At 38.1% G+C, this 23,463-nt stretch overlaps 1 protein-coding gene across 1 annotated transcript; it reads left to right on the top strand.

The window, feature by feature from the left end:
• Positions 1 to 114: 114 nt before the first annotated feature.
• Hel89B (histone acetyltransferase 1) lies at positions 115 to 23,372 on the top strand. The gene is made up of 35 exons (XM_013316986.1): positions 115 to 282; positions 5,839 to 5,894; positions 7,100 to 7,277; positions 8,562 to 8,625; positions 10,963 to 11,103; positions 11,268 to 11,419; positions 11,621 to 11,840; positions 12,078 to 12,286; positions 12,471 to 12,566; positions 12,727 to 12,903; positions 13,022 to 13,284; positions 13,497 to 13,800; positions 14,122 to 14,265; positions 14,478 to 14,634; positions 15,003 to 15,088; positions 15,227 to 15,367; positions 15,985 to 16,103; positions 16,198 to 16,294; positions 16,535 to 16,677; positions 16,916 to 17,134; positions 17,264 to 17,379; positions 17,627 to 17,784; positions 17,939 to 18,086; positions 18,376 to 18,611; positions 18,744 to 18,876; positions 19,139 to 19,374; positions 19,578 to 19,758; positions 20,053 to 20,233; positions 20,426 to 20,546; positions 20,803 to 20,976; positions 21,271 to 21,447; positions 21,560 to 21,708; positions 21,978 to 22,236; positions 22,650 to 22,825; positions 22,986 to 23,372. The coding sequence occupies exons 2-35, from the start codon at positions 5,884 to 5,886 to the stop codon at positions 23,224 to 23,226; spliced, it is 5,607 nt and encodes a 1,868-aa protein (XP_013172440.1). The 5' UTR covers positions 115 to 282; positions 5,839 to 5,883; the 3' UTR covers positions 23,227 to 23,372.
• The last annotated feature ends 91 nt before the right edge of the window (positions 23,373 to 23,463 follow it).

Raw genomic sequence — 23,463 nt, forward strand, 5'->3', positions numbered from 1 at the left:
AACAGTTTTTAAATACTCACATATGATTGGCGGATCCTTGAAATTACAATTTTTTTTGAGGTATTGCTCGCCCAATCAGCACGCAAGTGCACAATAAAGACGGACTCATCAGCAGCATGGCTGTCAGTATAAATTTGAAGCTTGAACGATGCGCTTCCTTTCGTCACGTTGGTTTTTTTTGTTTGTGCAATTTAACGAAAATGTTATCGTGTGTGATTTTGTGTGGCTTATAAAATGGATCGATTTAGGTGCTGTGACGTGATAATTGCCTTGTTACGCAAGGTAAGACATGGAATATTAATCTTCACTTTTAGAAACTAATATGAAATTTAACATAGTAATGAGATAAATCTGTCCTTATATCTTGACATCGAAAAAATCATTTGAAATCTTAATACGTGTAAGTGGAAATGTTTGGTTGTCTTTAATTAACTATAGCAAGGTCACAATTAGAGGGAGGCAGCGAGTGGCAATGCATTTAATTGAAAAATCAATACTATCATGTCGCACGGCCATATGTTAGCCCGAGTGAACGGTTCGTGTTACATACTACCGTTATTATTCATTTTATTTCCTAAGTTTAACTAAACTCACGCATAGATTCCGTAAACGTATACATTAAACTTTTAGAAATGAAAATGCAAAAATCAAATGCTCAAACTTTTGACATTGGAAATCTGATAAGTTGAAGAAAAATCCCTTCGATTCGATTTGATTATGTTAATCTTATTAAGAGGCATACTGTCAATAGTAATTGTTATTTTTTTATTTACGACATTTGATCAACACATTCCAATGCAGAAATAAATAGTGAAAGATATTTTCTAAAATAGGTATATTTTAAAAAGCCATAAGGCAGGGCATAAATTTCAAGATAATTACTAGATTAGAATGCATTACATTCTTATAGCACTATGTCAAGTATTAAAAAAAACTGTACCTTGCCTTTGACAAATTATATATACCCTATATCATCTTGCTTATAGATAAATGTAATTTGTTTGTCCTTTATGACCACAAATGTTAAATGCAGTCAACATAAATTTTTATTTGTAATCCATAAAACTCTTTTGTAAGAAGTATTTATGTGGATTACAATCATTAATGGTGGAAATTTTACCTGTGTGCTTAGCAAAACTAAATAACTTTTGATTGCTCCAAGTTAAAGAAAATTATACCACTCTTAGTTGGAAAAAATAAAAAATTATCAAACACAATAAAGTGTAAAACAATACATTAAACCTTAAGACATTAGAAACAATTAAACTTGATGTTACTTAAGTATTAATTATGCAAAGCCTGTACAGTAATGTTCCGATGTAGAATAATTTCACTTATAGTACTAGAAAATAATAATAGTAATATATTTACTGACAAAAATGCAGCTACAAAATAAAATGTTTACTAGAAAGATGATGTTTCAAACAAAGTACAATTCTTTGATATTAATTAGGATGTAAGTGTATATTTGACATTATTATAAGTTTTGATGATAATTTGGTGAACATGTTATAAGAAAAAAACACTTCCAAATATAAAACTAAGTGCTTCAACTTCAATGCAACATAGTGTTTGATTCGGCAGTGAGGTAAATTATTTAAAATTTGAACTTTATTATAATAGACATTATGTGGGATTAACTGGATGTAGATAGGGATTTGTTCTTCACCTACCTCCAAGGATGATACTTATGTACAGGGTATCTTTTACTTCATCTGGGTCTTCTGTGTGGCACAATGGAGTATTAATGTTGCAACGGTCCTGCTTGTTTAAACTTGCAACAGAACACAAATAGTGTTAATGTAGTTCTTACTTCTCGTAGTTGACTAGATAATGATTCGATATTCTTGCGAAGAAATTTAAAGATGTATATGTATTCAACCAACCTGCACAGAGTGAGTGTGGTTATAAGCTTACTCACCACTCGGGGGTAGGCTCTAACTGTTAATTGGTATATGGGCTTTTGCCGACGTGTGTATGACCTTTGTATCATTTGCTACCAGTGTAGCATAAAACCACATTTGCAATTCAAGATGAAGTTACTAGAATGGCTGATGTTTTTTACTTTAATCACATTTGTGAATTATGTCCGAATGACATATTCATATGGACAATGACCTGTGGTATTGCAAATTGAATTGAATGCAATGCAGTGCAGGGGTCCTGCATTGGGCGTGTTGATTGCTAGCGCGGGAACCAGGGCGCTAGATCCTGATTGTGTCGACGATTATGACGCCTCTCACTGACAGTTGTCTAGTCTGCGGGGTAGTGCTATTCTTACCGTGTTTTGTTTCATGTCGTAATAATATGTTTTTTTTATGTGTGTGTTTAAGTGTTTTGACAATGGAAACTCGCATATAGTTTAAATACCTTATTAAAACAGTGACAAAGTCGTCGGGATTTAGTTCTATTGTGAGGAATATACAAATAAGTGAAGTTTTAGTGATTAAAAGTTGCTTTTTCCGTTATGAATTTTGCAAATAATTTTTCCTTATCCCAATGTTGTTTTGACATTTTCGAGGTAAAAACGCTAAAAAACCATTAATTTTTCAATTAGAAAACTTAAATAAAAGTAGCAAAAGCTTAAATATTATAGTAAAAAATACAGACAAGTTGCTTGAACTTTGTTAGTTCTATTTGAACTTTGCCTTATATACAAGTTCTTTTTAAAGTTTGCATTCATTTGAATCAGGAAATATTTAAAAAATGCAGGTAATAAGTGTTTGCAAATATAACTAGAAACTTGATTTTAAGTGATCACCATTCTTTGTCAGCTCTTTCGTCATAATTGGAGCAAGGAAGACATCTCCTAATACCCGGTCAAATACTTCGTTCAGTAGTAGAGAATTTTGGTACATCCCAAGCCGAATATATCACAAACATCCGTAGGTTCAAATAATGAACGTGTATTCGACGCTTGAACATCTGCAAATGACTTTGTTATTATTTTATAATATAAAATTCTCGTGTCGTAATGTTAGTTACGACGATTCTCCGAAACGACTTGACAGAATTTTATAAAATTTAACTCCATGTTCTGAGAATCGGGTATTATCTATTTTTAAATTCCTCGCAGACAAGTTCGCGGGTGACATAGTGTATATTGAAAATAACAAATGAATCGATTGTCATATTTACGTGTTTTATCATACTATGTGCAAGTACGATAACACGTTGACCCTTAAAAGAAGTTGACAGATTTGGAATAGGCTATCAGCATTCAAATGCCTTTCATACTATCATAACAGGATGTGAATTTGTTTTCGAAATGAAGCAACTTATTTCATTTAATCAAACACTTTCAGTGCCACAATGATTTTTCCCTGTTACACTCAACTCTTAGGTTTAGTTAGTGGCACTGGATGTGTTGAATTCGTTTATACAATTCATCAAAATAGTTAGGTTTCTAAAGGTACACACAAGATCAAACGCTAAGAACCTAAGAAATACGTACAAAAAATTTGAATTTTTTTTTTTACGCAAGCATACAAACCCAAAATTGTGCATGGCTGGCATGCAAAAAGTAATTTTTAAGTTAGTACTTTCATTTATTAAACTTGCAGTATAAGCAGTAAAGTGCAGCGTTATCGGCTGAACTAGCCTGTGCTAATCTTTGTTACCTATACCGGCCACTTGTTATTTACGTTTAAAATATTTGGTTTCACAATGATTTCAAATCCAGTTTATAACGCGGAGAAGAAATAAACGTAACCTTAAAGTTGTTTGTTTTAAATTTTGAATAATACCTTATTTATTTCTCATTAAGAAGCTGTCCTATATTGACGCGAAGTTTTGTTTTTATTTATACTATTTGAAATTAAAATATGTTTTTTTTTGGCATGGGATAAAGCTATTAAAGTTGGGTGTTAACATAATTATGCCATGGAAAATTCCGAAGACCTTTCAAACATTGATTTTCTACGTGATCCAGTAAAGCTGTGGGCGGCATTTGACGATAATCTGACCTTTAACCCTTCCTCTTCCCCTTCTATATCCTGTGAACAATATGATTATTATTTTTCCTACATAAATTTTATTTATTTTGTTAGTGTTGGATATTTTATTCATGTATAGTTTTTCTTTTGCCTTATTATCTTCTAAAATGTTCTAAAGTTTAGTGCGGAATCAATACCTTCGCCTTGCCTTGGAATAGTACACACACAGTCGTGTTCTACTGCCAAAACACTTATGTTTTGTTTTTCAATGAGAGTGAATGGTGTGTTCCTTTTTTGTAAAACTGTTTCATCAGTGAAAACGAACGGTAACACAGAAATGTACAAATCGTTTGTCATGATGACTAGGTGTAATGTATGGAAAAAAATTATTTTGCCAAAAGACAATATTGTACAACGTCGACACTCAGATATACTCGTAATATATCTAATTAGCTGTCGCCCGCGACTCCGTCCGCGCGGATTTAAAAAAAAACTATTGGGCGCAGCGGTATGTTATTTAAAGCCATCCTCTATAAATGGACTATCCAACAAAAAAATTTTTCAAATCGGACCAGTAGTTCCTGAGATTAGGGCGTTTAAACAAACAAACAAGCAAACTCTTCCGCTTTATAATATTAGTATCTGATACGGTTCGTGTCTCATGATGTGTTGTGCAGACCTACAGTTTGCTAAAATTAGTAATATAATGATGAGAAGGTAAAATTCTAATCGATAAAAATATTATTTAAAACTATATATATATATATTACTTAAACCGTACTTACTGCAGTAAGTACGGTTCTTCGCATGTATCTAGCGATTTTTATAACAAAATACAACACCTAAACAGTATGCGTTTGTTTCTGGCTTAGCTCATTAGAATATACATGTTGTGCATTTAAATAAATTCTTTCAATGTTTATTTCGAAAAGATGTCACAATAAACAAAATACGTGTTTTATGCACTTTAAATTCGATGGGTTTTTAAATTTTCTATACACGTTGCATGATTATGCGTATCATTCAATCGATATAAATACATCAGTAAAAATGGCTTACAATTGTCAGTTAAGATCCGTATGCAAATTGTTGTAATTCGTATTGGATTTATCGGAATAGGTTAATGATAAATATTTGTTCATTAAAAACTACAAAAATCGACTGACTAACTCTCCCCTGTGACACTCAGGGGAGAAAGGAAGAGGGGCCTCCCCCATAGTGGGAGCTGACGCAGGCGATGTCGCGGACGAAAGCCCGCCCGTAGCCTCGCCACGATGTGTAGGAGGAACAGAGGCGTTTAGTGAGAATCCCACGTAACTACCCCCCGCCCCCGGGGGACGGAGTATGCATAAAGCATTCCCCTCTGAAAAAAAGGGGAGAAAGGAAGAAGGTCTTTTAGGCTAGAGAAGGTCGGAGATAGAATTTAGATACATAAAAACGTGCATACATAAAAACATTGATAACCGCGGAAACCTTTGCCCTTTTTTAAGTCCATTGTCATGGGTCATGCACTTTCACACACCACATTTTTGAGTAATCTTATTAATGTTTTAAATGCAAATGTTTAGCTGGATGGATGTTTGTTTCAAGGCATCTTCAGAACGGCTTTATGAATGTCATTAAAATTGGGCATAATATTTTTTTCTTAATTCCCCTCGGATAGAGTCGCAGGCGACAGCTAGTTAGTTAAGAATGTATGTTGTATTCAACTCTATCGTTTTCTTTAAAATAATTAAAAACGCTCCCGAAAACTTGACCTTTGTTAGTCCCGGACGCTTGGTCTGATACTAAGATATTTATAGACAGCGGTATGTCCGGAATTAATTCAATGTTATAATATAAATGCATAAAGAAATGCTAAATATCGAATACATGTTTAGTGTCAATTTTTCTTTTGTTTCAGGGCAAGTAAATCAAAGAAAAAGAGGTTGGCGGCCACGACTACAGTATGACGTCAAGGTATGTTCTAAAATATTTCTATTCATGTTTTTTTATGGTACGATTAGCTAATTTACAGAACGAAATACATAATATATTCGGTTTCAATCAGCCTTGTGACTATTATAGTGAATCATTCATTGGCACAAACATTGACTTATTTAGAATGCTGAATCTAAACATTAAATTGGAGTGTCCCTATGTAAGAACAAAACATAAATCGTACCCATCATTTGCTGATAACGAAAACTGATTTTTATAATTTTGTCTGTTCGTTGTCGTCCTTTTATTGTGAAATTGTCGAATGTTTCACCGCTGATGTACGAAAATAGAATTAAGTAATCCGGCATGCAATATGGATTGACGCTTGAGTTGGCACGTCGCGCAGAAGACTACTTTCGTTCCCGATGTGCCATATCGAATACTAGATACTATAATTCTTTGACGTCATCAATGCCCGACCTGACACCCACAACCTTCATCGATCGTACTCTTATTGGAACTTGGCCAACTAAAGCAAAGTTAATAGCGTAATGTTTATATAAATATGTCCGAGATTTAAGTGCTCGTAAAAAAGATCAAGAGCCATCTCAACAATAGCACTTCAATATAAGATCTATACATAGCATGCTTATGCTTTACGTAGGAGTAATTTTTCTAGTCTTTTAACAAAGAAAAAGATAGGAGAATGAAATAAACATTAGATCAATCGACCATTTTTTACTATTTTTGGACATTATTAGTTAGAATCATTTAGAGCGAATGGCGCGCTTTCGTTATTAAGTCAAGTGTCAGAATGATTAGTGAGGGGACATAAACGTTGATATTTTAATAAAGCTAGTGTTGCGCCAATACACCGGAACAGGGTCGGATTTTCTTCCTAACACTATCATAAAAGCTGATTTAGTATGATGGTAGTTTTTAACTTTCTTGCCGCATTCATAGTAGTTAAATAGTCTAGTGCTGTAGATTACTCATAAAAGCAACACCAAGGGACCTTTATTGACCCCTCAACGATGAATGCGGCAGTTATAAATCATTTCATATATCTTGGCGGCGCTTTATTTTGCGCGTGTCTTTGCGTAGAACACATTTTTAAGTGTAGCGGGGCCTAGCGGTGTGCGTGTAGCCTCTGCGCAGCGCGCTAATGACCTTGAGCTGCCATATTTGAAAAGATTTATATATCTGTTAAGATTCACAAAGGCAACAATTGTTTTATGACGCAGACTAGACCGTCTGTTCGTGCTGCTGGAGGCGGGCGCGGGCGCGGCGACACGGCGCGCGGCTGCCCGTCAACTGGGCGAAGTGCAGAAGGCGCATCCCGAAGAGCTGCATCGGCTGCTCGGCCGCCTCATGAAATACTTACGCTCACCCGCATGGGAGACGAGGATAGCCGCTGCACAGGTATAGAACACAACACAATGCCTAACAAATAACGAACGCGTGGTGAACTATCCCAAATAGTACTACAGCAAATAATAGTACACAGGTCAAATATATCGGACATAGGAGCAATGAAGTGCACTAAATTGGGCACAAATATTCTAAATATTTTAAGCTACTAATTAAAGTATGTACTTCTTTAAGAACGCATACATTTTTCATAAAATCAAATGAAACATTTCGAAATAAACTCCCAAAAGTTTAGTTTCAACTTTTAGGTCAGATTCAAAGAGGTATTAATTGAATAATATAACTGTGTTCTTAAACTGTCCTTACTTAATTTTCGAATGTTATTAACCATAAATTAATTCTACCGCTAATGGTACAAGTAATATATTTATTTATGTACACATGGGAGTGTCATAGCTTAAATATACATAATGTACTAACAGATGAATATGTTTTTTAAATGTTAATTGAGTAATAAGAATGCGGTCATGTATAATTGTGAAATTGGCTCAGGGTCCGAATTGGGCGTACACCATGTGACATGACACTTTCTTGTACATCGTGTACCGACATGATTGAAAGAAAGATGAACAAGTACCCCGTCAGAGTAAAATGAAATGGTGACATGGATTTTATCTTACTTCTTACTAATATTATAAATGCGAATGTTTGAGTGGATGGTTGGATGGAGGTTTGGTAGAAGGTATGTCTCGATAGAATTTAGTATGGACCAGCTGTCGCCCGCGATTGTCCTCGCGACATTAAAAAATAATCTCAAAAAAAAACTAATAATGTGTAGCCTATGTGTTCACACATAGGTTACGCATTATTATTTTTTTAATTTCGCGCGGACAGAGTAGCGGGCGATAGCTAGTTGTTTATAATTGTACGAATAACGCTTCGCTTTACACCCAATTATATGCCCAAGAGGTGAAAGCGAGACGTTACCTTTGATAACGTTGCATGTTTGTTTTCGAATTTTAAAGAGAACCGGTTTTTGCTGAATACATTAAAAAATATAATTTAAGGTCCACTGGTCTAGGTGGTAAGATAACAGTCGTGGTTGCAAGTCTAACTGTGGGTTTCTGATACCAAAATATCTAAAACACATCATCACGACATCCCTGTCATTATTTTTGGCAACATATAAATATGTTTTATACGGAGATTTTAGACTCAAAAACCTACGGTTAATTAATGTTATGATTATATAACTTTCGAACCATATGTCAACCAAAATATCTGGAAGTTACTAGTAAAATTTAATACATAAAATGTTTTTTCTGTTCACTACAGGCAGTCGAAGCTATACTCTCGAATGTTCCAGAATGGCATCCCACGCAATGCAACGTGAAAAAAGGTAAACAACTAACATACAGTGCGATGAACTTATCTGGCCCACTGCGAAAAAACAAACTAACGTTTAATGTGACATGACATGACAAAACGGCTAAATTACACCGACTGACTGAACTAAGAGGGACAATAGCATTTCTGGGCTAGATAAGTTTGTTATATATTTTGAGAAAAATTGTTTGAAAAACTGAATGAGCGGAAATAAATCATTTTTTTACATTGTATTTATCATGACAGCTTAGTTTTATCGCGGTAAGCGCTTGGTTTTCTTACTTAATATTATAAATGCAAATGTTTGGATGGATGGCTCTTTGCTAAAAGGTATCTCCAGAACGGTTACATTGCTCGCGATGAAATTTGGCATAGATTTATAATATACTGTGAAAGAACACATAGGCTACTAAGTTTTGGTTTTAATTACGCGCGGACGTGGTCGCGGACGACAACTAGTTCATAATAGAAAAATATGAGGAGTGGCCACTTTTATTAGTGGTGTTTCATGACTAATAAATTAGCCGGCACACCTACGTACAGTTTACGAGCCAATTTTTTCCAATCAACTTAGTGCTTATTGCCTTAATTGATTGTTTGCCAACGAAATAATTAGTCTAGCCCATGTGCTTTTCTAAATTTCTATTGAATTGAACGTACATTTAAATCATCTTGCATCACTGTCTTTATCAAAGAAAATGAAAGAGATGTTATTATTCTGTTCTATTTGAATGTAAGGCATTTATAGAACTGACGGCAACAATACAATAAAAGAATCATAGACTCGTTTCTAATGCATTTTTCATGTATTCTTTGAATAAGTTGCTAATAAAATGTAATAGTGTATTTTATGCCGAAGTAACCAGTGCCAATAAAACTAATGTAATGTTATAAAATATTTTGTTACATAATACTGACGGGTAATGCTTTTGTTTTTATTGTATAATCGCTTCTTCACGATTATACAATAAAAACTCTTCGTATTAAGGCAATATTATTTTATATGACTTTTGTTTATACCAAAACTAGTTGTCGCCCGCGACTCCGTAAGCGGGGATATATAAAAAAACATAATTAGTGTAGCCCACTCATCCATCCATCCACATCACATCCATCTAAACATTCGCATTTATAATATTAGTAAGTTAAATAAAAAGGCATACATTCGAAAATAAATGAATAAATAGTATCCTATGTCCGTCTCCTGGCTCTAAGCTACCTCCTCACCAATTTTCAACCATATCGGTAAAGCCGTTCTTGAGTTATAAATAGTGTAACTAACACGATTTTCTTTTATATATATTACAAATGTTTTATGGAAAAACAGCGGACACAAAAATGTATAAATTTCATATTGCTGTGTGTATAACGATGGGTTTCCACTGTCTACAGTCTAGTACTAGGCTAGGCTGTCTACTATATGAAAAATATGGTCATTCCTCTCATTGCCTTTGAAACGATATATGTCGAACAAAAGTGTCAGCAGTGGAATTTCGCGGTTACAGCATAAATAAATGAATTTACTGTTTGACACTGTTCTGTCTGCAATGGATGCGACGAAGAGCAGGATTTCCCGTACTGATAAATCTTTGTCGCAATTACTTTTAAATATATGTATATAAAAGAATAAACTGACTGACTCAACTAAGGCACAGTCAAAATGTCTTTGTCTACATATTTAAATTTTGCATAAATTTTTCTGTTAGTAAGCATCCACTAAGTAAGCATTTTATAAATCCATCACTTAAGAGTTCAAAATGGTAAAAAGTTTGTATGGAGCAACTTTATTATTTGATGTGAATGTCATGAAAATTTAGATAAATGCTTTTCTGTACACTTAACTACGTTTTTATGCTTTTTAAAAATGTATACTTTTAAGGCCTAAAAAGGCGTGTCAAAGTGTATTGTTTTTCAAAGCGTAGATATGAGTCATAGGGACTTGATATGCATATAGGTTTCTATTACTACGTAATTGACTATAAAATATTTATGCAAAATTCATCCTGTAAAGGTCTAAAGTAGGGGTGCAATTCGACGCGGACGAAGTCGCGGGCAATTTCTATTGTAATATTACTGAACATGGCTTTAATAAATAAGTAGTGTTTTGTGGGCGAGAAGCATTACATTATAATGAATTTGAATGATATAAAACTTCCTCCCACACTGCAATCATCATTAACTTGGAATTATAATGCCTATATATTTATATACCTATTCAATTGATATCTTAATTATATTATTTATATAAATGCTCGTCACTCGCGATATTGTGTTTTTATAAAGGTTAAAACAGAGATTACATTATGTGTTTGAACAAATTCGACAGTGGAAATTCATTTGTTCTTTTTAGAGGAGAAGGTGGAGACGGAAGAGGTCGGTGTACTCCGATGCGAGACGTTCGACATCGAGCGTGTGTTGGAGAAAGGTGCACACCTTATGGGCTCCGAGGGTCATGAGTATGACCTTGAAGAAGTGGCTCTCTCGGCTGGAGGTGAGAGTTACTAGATGTATACTTCATACGCAACAAAGGTGTCAAAAATTCTCTTGAGTTGCATCAAGAAAAGATTGGGTCAACTATGCTAGTCTTGGTAGAAACTTTGCCGAGTCCCGAGACTGTATTATAGTTATACTAAACGGTATTATCATTTATTTCAGATATGAAGGAAAGGTTAGCTAAACAAAGACAACAACTCAACGCTCGACTCGGTCTCGACGTGGCGTCCAAACTGGGAGTGGACCTCACTTCAGTTTATACCAATGAAGATCTCTGCCCTGTCAAGATACAAGTCAAACCAGAGCCTCCAAGGGTAAGTGGCAAACATTTGAATGTAAGGTTTGTTAACTGTAATTTGCATTTCATAAACAAATCACGACAAAGCGGACTTCCTTCACGGTAGACTTTTACTACTAGACTTATCAAACTCTCTCACACTCTTCACTAAGAAAATGCTTATTATCATTAAACGGCTTTGAGTATGGCATTAAATTACTTGATGTATGTATTCCAGAGGCCGGTACAAGAACTAGTACCAATAGCAACAAAGCCGCTAAGTTCTCGTGAGATGAATGTAGCGAAGCGGAGAGCGCGCGCTGCATACAGCAAACAGAAGTCGCGCGACTGCGACGAGGGACCTTCCGCCGCCTCTACCCAGCCTACACCTTCACTGTCACTTTCCCTGGAGCCAGACAGAAAGAAGATTAAATTGGAACCAGTTGAGGACTTTATTGGTATGTACTTAATTTATTTATTGTTTTGTAGAAGATGGAAAATGAGCAAGGGCACCACTTGTTTGCAGGCAATGTGTATTTTAAACTGTATGATTTTGATGGTACCATTTAATTCGTTTTTTAACAAATATTGGTCAGAAGTTGGATCTTGTTTAAATAATTGGTTATTTAGGGTTGGCTCAAGTTCTTCATGAATATGAGCTTATGGAGATGTATTTAACCGTGTTCACTTTACAGTGGACAGTGAGGCAGCAGTGCCGGATGGTCTAGGCGTGTGGGGTCCGTCAGCTCGGTGGCCGCTGGAGGGTTGGTGCGCGGCGCTACAGGCGCAGCTGTTCCATGGTGCGTGGGAGGCGCGACACGGCGCCGCCAGTGCGTTAAGGGAGCTGCTGCGTGCGCGCATCAGTGCCAGCGCCGCCAGGCGACCCGCTACTACTGAACAACAGGTTTGTACTTCATATCTCATTTTTTGATAAATAATGCGACATAAATTTTGAGTGAAGTGTCTATCAGTAGACAACAAAAATAAACATTTAAATATAATAGTACAGGATCATACGTACATATTCTCGGATCAAGATAGCCTTCAGTATAAGGAAAAGAACATAAATGATTGTTTGTTTTTTAAAGATGGAGGACGCCCATCAAGAATGGCTAGAGGATATGGCATTAAGATTGCTCTGTGTCTTGGCTCTGGATCGATTTGGAGACTTTGTATCGGACCAGGTGAGTGAAATTGATAGTTTCTAATCATTTTTGCTATTTTGCTGTCATAGTATGTGTTGTTAAGTGCTCCCGTGGTCACCAATTAAGGACTCAGTGTGGTAATTAGCCTCTGTCGTCGCATGAATGAAGCCCAAGTAAGACATAGCACGGTGTTATGCAGGTGGTGGCGCCGGTGCGGGAGACGTGCGCGCAGACGCTGGGCGTGGCGCTGGCGCAGCTGCGGGAGGCGCGCGTGCGACTGGTGGCGGAGGCGCTGGCCACGCTGGCACGCCAGCGGCAGTGGGAGGCGAGGCATGGGGCACTCCTCGCCTTCAAGTATCTGCTCGCTGCTAGGCAGGTAAACTGAAACGCAGAAACATCTTTTTATATTGTTATCTTTTTGTTAAGAACAAAATAGAGATGGCAATATATATTTTACGAATCATATTGTAATTGTAGTTTGTTATAATTTTCAGGAGGTGGCGTGTGCAGCGGGTGCGCTGGAGCACTTGGTGGCGGCGCTGGAGGACGTAGCTGAGGATGTGGCTGGCGTGGCGGCAGGCGCGCTGGCCCCCGCGGCTGCCGCGCTGGCTTCCGCCCGCCCCCACGCCTTGCCGGCAGTCGCAGCCAGACTCTGGCAGCTGCTGAGGGACCAGGACGACCTTGCAGCGCCGGCTAACGCTTACATGGCGTTACTGGCTGCACTCTGCGCATTGCCACAAGCCGCTAAACATTTGCAGTCAGTATACGTGATCTTATTTGTAATCTTAAATTCGATGGATGTCACAAAAGTAATAATTTACTTCTGTGTCATCCATATGGATACAATAGAAAAGTATTGGAAACTTTTATAATCTGTTATTATTCGGAGTGAGAAATAAGAATTTTAAAGCTATCCGGTCTGATAAAATTATTTTTTTATAGTCTAACAATCTTATGTAATTTTCACAGCCCCATCGATTTATCAGACGTATTACCTCGCCTGTGGCCGTACCTCGACCACTCAACAAGTTCAGTTCGCAAGGCCACGCTACAGACATTACGCACGCTGACACGACCTCTGGTGACCACTGATGACACCAAGACAAATGGTAACAGTGACACTAAAGTGGTAGACGTCAAAGTGAACGGCACAGACAAAGCAGACAGCGGGCTGTTGACCTGGACCCCGGAGTTGTTGCAAGATGCCATGAGACATGTATACCAAAGAGTACTGTTTGAACATGTTCATGAAATACAAGAAGTCGCTTTGCAAGTATGTACTTTTTTAATATTGCATAGATAATTTAAAAGATATACGTGCGAACTAACGAATAAGTTATTAATTTAAATTATTTTTATGACCATTTCCCAATAAACAATGATTTGATTTTTGATATATCTTTTCCTATATAGCTTATTTTGCTTAGAAGTCTCCTTATATTAAAATATTGACAATATCTTTGGTAAAATATTCGAGATCGATTGTTGGGTTTGTCTGTTAGGAATTCTACTCTTATTTCAAAATATTAATGTTTAGAACTACTACATAAACAGATGCATCATTACTTAACAAATATAATACTTATATTTCCAGGTATGGGATAACCTGTTGAAGCACGCAGCACTAGAGGTGATTTTGGTAGCGGCGTGCCCCATGCTGGCGACGTGGATGTGCCTCGCCATGCAGCCACCGAGGCTGCCGGTCGACCCCTCATTGCTACTCTATACTCCTCATAAGGTGACCTCTCGAATCTAAGCGTTTAAAAACTGCTATTTATGATTTCACTCGAAACTCTACATTTCTATGAAAAATATATTTTTACTGTGTTGAAATTACGTAAGAATAAATATAATCGTCGGGCTATCAGTTGATTTCAAAGATTCATTTAATGTTGACTAATTTAGTGTTTTTTTAGTTCCATATTACTAATATTTGTGTTGATTTTCCAGGAGCGTCGGACACGATCGACTTCTCTACAGTCAGAGCAAGTACCGCCCGAGGTGCGTCCCACACAGAAGTGGTTTATCGGCGGCAGTGAATCACAGCCCGCAGTAGCGCGCGACCGCAACGTTACCCGCGCTAGGTGCCTCGCAGCTGATATACTGGGTAACAAAACTTTTACACTTGTCGATTAGTATATGACCTGCTTTTTCTGGAAATTTCGTTGAAAGCAATGATGACAAGTATTCATCTGAAATCATCCTAAGGTAGTTTAAGATTAAACATTAACTTAGCGTGATTCGCTGCGCAGAACACAATTTTATGTGAAGCGGGGAAGTACACTACGGGCGTTGGGCCGCCAAAAAATTTGATAATAACTATCATAATAATATTATATATGCGAAAGCGTTTAGATGGATTTTTTTGTTTGGAATTATGCTATTAAGAAATAGTCACTGAATTAAAAATGTAAATATATTTGAAACTCTTTGACCTTCAGATTTACAGTTAATCTAATAAATATATATTTCCAGGACATTTGTCATGCTACCTTGTGCAACCGGCGCCCGGTATAGAATATAAATCAGAGAATGAAAGCCCAATACATTGCTATGTCAAGGTAAGCATTATCAAGTGTTAAAAAATAAATTACAAATGATTTAAATTGCCATACCAAATGTTTGGCGAATGTAGATTTTTCATAATTCCGCGCAAACGAAGTCGCCGGCAACTACTAGTAATATGTATATGTTGTCAGGTGATGATAGTGTACCTGCGGTCGGGCAGCGCGCTGCAGCGGCTGGTGGCGGGCCTGGTGGTGTCGGCGTGGGCAAAACACACCCGCAAGCACAACATGTATCCCCCACAATTGCCACACAACGGTGTCAATGGTGATCAGGTATTGAAAACCAATATTATCTTAAAGAACTAAGTAACTGATGTGATAAGTTAATTTTTTTTTCTTACAAGACTTCACTAATTCACCGACTTCAACAATTAATAAAAGGTATTACAAAAAAGGTATTAAGATTAACAGTGGTAGAGCCCGCTTTAACATCTTCGCACGAATTGGCCCGGCTCGCCCGGTGAAATACCACGACCACACAGAAGACAGGCGTCAAGTGGAAGCAATTCCGCGTTTCGTCTGATGAGTGTGCGTCCCGGAGGCCTAATTTAGTCCTCTTTCCCTTCCCATCCTTTTCTTTATAAGGAAAGGATGGGAAGTGAATGTGGACTTTCCGGATGAGAGGATGCATGGAAAGGGAAGATATTTTCTTCCTGTGCATCCTCTCCTCCGTCGATTAAAGGTAGGCAACGCATATGCAATTGCGTATGTCTATGGGCAACGGTCACTTCGCTATTTCAGCGACTTCGGGTGGCCGCTCGCTCGTTTGTCACCTTTTGATATAAAAAAAAATTAACCGATTTCTCGAATAAATATATGTATGATAACAATCATTTATATAAATAAACGAAAAAATGTACCGTATGTATGAATGTAATTTTTTTTTTCAGGATGGCATTGAACAAAAGAAAGATATATCATCACTAGCACCGGAGTTACTGACGAGTACACTGCACGCGGCGCTCAACCAAGCTCTCTATTACGACGAGGTGGCGTTGAACTGCAATCGGTAAGCAACACTTCATATGTGTTTTTCAAATAAAGCTAATTTTGCAACAAATGTTATTTAACTTGGTGATTTTTCATGAGATAATTTAATGCAGGATATTGCAAGAGGCTCGAGACCTGTTGGCTATGATGAAGCACTACAAGCTGGCAGTCGACGGCGAAGAGTTCAACAATATATTGCGATTAGAACAGGTAACTTTTGATATAGCTCGGTGTTTATAATTATTAAGTGTTTAAAAGCAAAATATTTTGCTATTGATTTTGGACATCGAAAACAACTAATTCAATAAAAAAATTGCAAAACCTTTTTTTGGTTTTTAAAATATGTCGATTATTTTAAAATCAAAAACCAAACAACACCAAAGAGGCTTGTGTTGATAACTGTTTATAATGGAATAGGGAATGCGATTAGTAAATGTATATTGTATGCAGGTGGTCCACATGTGTAACGTGACGCAGCCGATGGTGGCGGGACTGAAGCTGAAGCGAGTGTTGCAGACACTGGAGGAGCGCCGCGCCAGTCTGCTCACTGCTGCTAACCAGTGCGCACTCGACCAAGCCACCTTTAACGTCTCGTATGTTTTTATACATATATAGATAATCATTATGCTCTCGAAAATATATAGATTTTGTGTGAAAATAAAATTTCTTTTTTAAACTTTTCTAAAATTATATATATGACAGAGGGGTTTGAATAGGACTTTGTTTTTAGAAAATTTGTAGAAGAATCTACATATTTTCTTTTACGCAAAATAATCAACATGACATGTTGCATTTAAAAATATTTTATATTTAAAATGTATATGTTTTCAGAGTGCAAGCGGCATTAGCTGGAGCGTGTGCCAACATGCACGCGCTGCCGGAGCGACTGAACCCCGTGGTGCGGCCACTGATGGAGAGCATCAAGAAAGAGGCCTCGGAAGAGCTGCAGACGCACTCCGCGGAAACACTTGCTGAATTACTCACCCAGCTCGTAGACAGAGATCCCTGCCCTAATAATAAAGTGCTGGTTAATTTGAAGGCATTTCTAAGGTACGTGTACAAAGTTTATCTATTTAATGTTAATATATTGGTTATCCATATGACTACAAATTAGTTTCGGCTGATAATATATATTTTTATGTTCTATGAAACTTTCATTTTATTCTGGGCCTATTATAGATGTGATCCGGAGTTCACACCACGTATATCGCTTGAGGTGGTGGACGAGGCTGACTCCGGCAGCGGTGACAGCGGTTCCGAGACCAAGAAGGAAGTGCAATCGACGAATTCAACGCGTTAGTATTATAAGTAAAAAAAGTATTTGACTACAAAGCAATAATTAATAAAAAATGTTCAATAATCATTATAAAAACCGCTGATAAGTAATGGTTCAATGCAAGAAAGAAATAAATTTTGGCCGTTATTGGCGTTGTTTAAGCTACTTGACCATAGATGGCGTTGTGATGTACACCGGCTATTAAATTGTTATTCGGAGGGAAGTTGTTAAATTTGATGAAATGAATTATTGCATTGTATTTACAGTGGACAAATACAAAGGCATATTGACATTGAGAGAACAGCAGCGCAATGCAGAGCGGAGCGCGCCACGCCGCGGCCGCCCGCCCGCCGCCGCTACCATTGCTGCTGCGGCCGCCACACACGACCTTACACTAGACACGCTCTTCCAGCAAGAGGATGAAGTAAGTCTTGAACAAATTATCATTTTTAACTAATTGTTAAAAATTAGTTTTTTGCACATGTGATGCTTAAATTGTCAAAGATTTTTCCTAATTATTAGTATTAAAAGAAAACGTAATTAGTGATAAATGTAATTATTGCTTTGCTATATTACAGGCGCGTAAGCTTTTAAGGATCCAGAGAAGAGGAGCAACTCTCGCACTGACAAGTCTCACCAGGCATTTCGGTGACGAACTCCCAGAGAAGCTGCCCAAACTGTGGGAATTCATCACTGAACCTTTCGCCAAAGTTATGAATGATGCAGGTAGTTACTATAATCTGTCAATACTTTTCTTTTTTGTTCCACATTTGTTCCTATATTGAATTACGGGAATTTTAAAAATTGAGAAAGAAGATAATACAAAATGCGAGTTAATTAAACTTGACCGAAAAATTTACAATCTGCATAGAAAATGTCTATTGCTTTCTAAATCGTTTAATGTTTACTTAAAGGGAGCGTCTACTTTACGTTTTTTATCTCCACTAAGACTTTTCCTTAGCACTAGATGATTGATTACGGCAATATGACTTGAAATACTATGGACATGTTGCAGAGTTAGTAGCGCAAGAGCCGGAGGCGGCGGAGGAGCTGATATCGCGGCTGCAGGTGGTGGAGGCGGTGGGCGCACGCGTGGGCGACGCGCTGTGGCCGCGGCTGCTGGGCGGCGCCCACGCCTGTGCAGCGCTCTGCCGCGCCCTCTATACCGCGCTACGGCACATGGCGGCGCGCGCCCTCGCTGCACTCGCAGTTAGAGACCCGCACGCGGTTATGCACGAGCTAGTACACGAGGTCTGTAAAATACACAGCTTTAACATGTAGCTAGAATACTACTCTGATGGTAATGTTATGGAATATTATTTAATGTCTAATGCTGCAATATTTTTAAGAATCATTTGTAAAAATATTTTGTATATTTTTTAGCTGATCGCTTCGCTAGACGACGTACGTAATGATCGCGTGCGGTGCGGCGCAGCGGAGACTCTCGCGCGGCTCGTGGACACGCTGCAGCTTCACGTCGTGCCATACATTGTGCTGCTCGTCGTACCACTACTAGGTCTGTATCATAAGCCTTTATACCCTTACACACTTAATCCTAAACATACGTAAGGGTCAATAACTATATTGCATGAATGGTCCATTTCTATACGTTTTATAAATGAGATAAGAGATTTTTACTCAACCGTTAAAGCTTATTTCGTCAGTTCCTTGATATAGATTTCTCATACTAATTATCACACTGAGCATTAAAGAGCTTTCAGTAAGGCAGTCAATTTTCACTTCAGTTTGAATTTTTAATTTCTTTATTTGTTTTCCAGGGCGTATGAGCGATCACTGCGAGGCGGTGCGCACAATGTCCACGAGGTGCTTCGCGACACTGATACAGTTAATGCCGCTAGATGGCGCGGTGCCTGAGCCCGCCGGCCTCAGTGCTGAGATGCGCGCGCGCAGGCAGCGCGATAAGGATTTCCTAGAACAACTTTTCAATCCAAAATCTATTAAGGATTACAAGATACCAGTACTAATATCTGCTGAATTGAGAAGTTATCAACAAGTACGTATTAGTGTATTTAAAAATATTTAAATGTCCAATCTTTACCATTGATAATTTCTGTTAATTGTTGTATAAAGTTTTTCGTTTCATTTTTATCCTAAGTTTCCTGATTTAATTTTTAACCTAACATTACTAATTTTCTTTAAAATATTATCGTAATCATCAGCTTATTGTTTCATTGTTTTTTTTTAAAACAATTCCAGGCGGGTGTGAACTGGCTGCGTTTTCTATACGAGTACGGGTTACACGGAGTGCTGTGCGACGATATGGGGCTCGGCAAGACCATACAGTCGATAGTGGTGGTGGCCGGTTCGCACTGGGAGCGCGCCGAGCAGCGTCGCGACAAGCTGCCCTCGCTCGTCGTCTGCCCACCCACGCTCACCGGTACTGTTGTACACGCCGTACACATTCCATACACTATGTACACACTTAATATAGTGTACAATAATACTTTGCATTACATTGCTTTTATCATTTGGCTATGGTCAGTGTAATTGTATTTTCTTCGTTCGCGATAGTTTGCTAGCAACAGTTTTCCATTTTTTTTTAAGAAAATGAATATTTTTTTTTACTTCATGTCATGACTTGCAAAGCAGTCGTTACCGTCCTAAGACTACCTAAAGTCTTCGTGTTAAGTTACGAAAGTAATAATTTATTTAAAGGTTTATTGTTATGCAGGTCACTGGGTGTTCGAAGTGAACAAATTCATACGCAGCGAGTTTCTGCGGCCGCTACAGTACGTGGGCCCGCCAACAGAGCGCGAACGTCTGCGCGCACTCGCCCGCACTGACCAATACAATCTTATCGTCGCCTCTTACGATATCGTTCGCAAAGACATCGACTTCTTTAGTACTATCAAGTAAGCACAATTTATCAAGTAGGCAATACAACGACACACCAAAAAAATAGCGATATGATACAATAGGATTAAAATGACACCTCAATTGTACAAATCGGTTCAGTGGTTTTCAGGAGGTAACAATGGCCTGGATATACAACTTATCCCTCCTAAATAATGTGGTTAAAACCTAATTATAGTTACTTTTTCCAGGTGGAACTATTGTATTCTTGATGAAGGTCATGTTATCAAGAATGGAAAAACCAAAGCGTTCAAGGCAATCAAACAAATAGTTGCCAATCACAGGCTCATACTCTCCGGTACACCTATACAGGTAAAAATACAATTTCCTTAAATTTTACCGTGGGTTTTCATTGCTTTAAATTAAAAATATTATTATCTCTACCCTTTCCATCTGAAATAGGATAAAAATGATTACAATTTCATTTTAGTAATGGTTTTGTAATTGTAACTAATATTACGGCTAGACTAGTGAAATTTATTAACTTTGTTTTTTTTTATTTTTTAATATGTCTCGTAGAAATTATCACTTTTCCAACACTAGAATATAAATATATGTCTTATTACAGAACAACGTGCTTGAACTGTGGTCGCTATTCGACTTCCTGATGCCTGGTCTGCTAGGCACGGAGCGGCAGTTCACTGCGCGCTATTCGCGGCCCATCCTCGCCGCGCGCGACGCCAAGGCCACGCCGCACCAGCTGCAGGCCGGCGCCCTCGCATGCGAAGCATTGCACCGACAGGTAACGCACTGATTGAGTAATTTATCATAGAACTAAATTTTCAAGCAATTAGATTCAACCATAGATGCTTGTATACTTTTCTTATGATTTGTTTGTCTATTTTCGTACGTGAAACTGTTTGCGATTTCATTGCGTCGCGCATGCTTTAGCGTTTCGTCAACATTCTATTGTACGCAGTGATGTATAATACATTTGTTTTTTTCACTGTTGGCAAAATGCACCAAAGGCCAGACGACAAAGCGTCGCAGATACTTAGTCGTTTTCAAGTCTTTACAATTTTTTTCTCTATGTTAGGTTCTGCCGTTCCTATTGCGCCGTGTGAAGGAGGACGTGTTACGCGAGTTACCGCCGAAGATAACGCAGGATTACTACTGCGAGCTGAGCCCGCTGCAACGCCGCTTGTACGAACACTTCGCGCGCGACCACGCCCCTCAGCACGCGCTCGGGCACTCGCAGACACACGTCTTCCAGGTACGCTTAGCACTTACAACGTTAAAGTAATGGTACACAGTAAAAATTGATTTTTTTTTTATCGTGGAACATAAATGAGCTGGATATTAATTGATTATTATGTGTTGTGCAGGCGCTGCACTACCTGCAGAACGTGTGCAACCACCCCAAGTTGGTGCTGACACCAGAGCACCCGGAGGCGGCGCGCATCGCAACCGAGCTCGCCGCGCAACGCTCCTCCCTCGACGATATAAACCACTCCGCCAAGCTGCCCGCGCTCAAGTAATTAATCTATGCATTAGTAACAAACAACTTACTTAAAGTTATATAAACTTCGCCAAAGACGTCTACAAAGTTAGCCTCCTACAGGCTGGTAGAATCTGGTAGAATTTAATGTACTGAATAGTACATTTGCAAGGAAAGGAATTGGGTCAGTAGTAGACATGAAACTACCTTTCTTTTATAGGTAGATACATTTGTTTATTTTACTTTAGAAATACTATTATTTTTCTAATTTACTTATGTCGCTAATTTACTTGTCACTTGACCAGACAACTGCTACTGGACTGCGGCATCGGCACGGGTGCCTCGGACGCAGAAAACAGCGCGGTGGTGTCGCAGCACCGCGCTCTTGTGTTCTGTCAATTGAAGAAGATGTTGGATATCGTGGAGCAGGATCTATTGCGCGCGCACCTGCCCACCGTCACTCATCTACGTCTCGACGGCAGCGTGCCCCCGCACCAGCGGCACGCCATCGTCACAAGATTTAATACTGATGTCTCTATTGATCTATTGCTACTCACCACTGCTGTAAGTTATTCTTAACTTGTTACACGGAGACTTGTTAACTGGTAACTAAGGGGGGAAAATTGAGGGAGACCTAAGTAATCATTAGTAACCGCTTAACTATCCTTAGTATTGTAATTAGTGTTATCGGCACAAGGACCTTTTTTCCTGTAACGTTATCTATTAGATTTATACAGTGATGTATTATAGCTGTCGCCCGCGACTCGGTCTGCGTTGATAAAAAAAAAAACGTAATAATATCCTATATTATTCCAGGCTACATCTATGCCAAAATTTTAGCGTGATCCATACAGCCGTTCTGGATATACCTTCTAACAAATATCCATCCATCCATCCAATGCAAACATTCGCACTTACAATATTAGTAAGATGTAAACAAAAGCAGCTGAAGAACTTAATATTGTATTATGTTGCAGGTGGGCGGTCTCGGTTTGAATCTAACTGGTGCGGACACGGTTATCTTCGTGGAGCATGACTGGAACCCGATGAAGGATCTGCAGGCGATGGACCGTGCTCACCGTATCGGTCAACGCAAGGTCGTCAATGTCTACCGTCTTATCACACGGAACACGCTCGAGGAGAAGATCATGGGGTCAGTACAGAACTACCAATATGCGTACATAATTATTCAACTAGCTAATAAGTTTGTTGTAGCAAATAAATCATTCATATTGTCTTAAATGTAACCTAACCGTTTATAAACAAAACCTATGTATTTTAATCATTTTAAATGTCAAATTTAAAATTTTCAGATTGCAGAAATTTAAAACGATGACAGCCAATACGGTAATTAGCAGTGAAAATGCAGCCATGGAAACCATGGGTACTGAGCAGCTGCTAGACTTGTTCCAGTTGTCGGAGCAGCAGCGACCGCAGCCCGCGCCGCCCGCCTCCGCACTGGACGCTCTGCCCGACCTATGGGACGACAAGTTGTACGAAGAGGAATACGATATGACCAACTTTATTAAGAGCTTGAATAATATTAAGAGTTAAATTATTCCTTTTCCCAAACAAATATTTTTAAACAAAAAATGGCGTAGAAAAAATATTTTCTCACATTACCCTATCATTTATTATCCACATTTTACTCATTGACTTCACTTTATTACAAAAAATTACTTACATTTAAAATATTTCCAATCGAAATTTTGTAAACTATGAATGAACTTATGTTTGTATGTTTACAAGATTTAGGCTTTCTTTTGGTACGGGATATCAATTATTTTTCTA

The sequence above is a fragment of the Papilio xuthus genome, unplaced genomic scaffold (assembly GCF_000836235.2).
Source record: "Papilio xuthus unplaced genomic scaffold, Pxut_1.1 DF826945.1, whole genome shotgun sequence".
In the NCBI taxonomy this organism is placed as follows: Eukaryota; Metazoa; Arthropoda; class Insecta; order Lepidoptera; family Papilionidae; genus Papilio; species Papilio xuthus.

Bases quoted from the DNA above. Each gene is read 5' to 3' on its own strand.
- Hel89B (XM_013316986.1), top strand. The intron at 17,380-17,626 runs GTTAGTATTATA...TTGTATTTACAG, and splicing joins GCAATCGACGAATTCAACGC to TGGACAAATACAAAGGCATA. The intron at 22,826-22,985 runs GTCAGTACAGAA...TAAAATTTTCAG, and splicing joins CTCGAGGAGAAGATCATGGG to ATTGCAGAAATTTAAAACGA.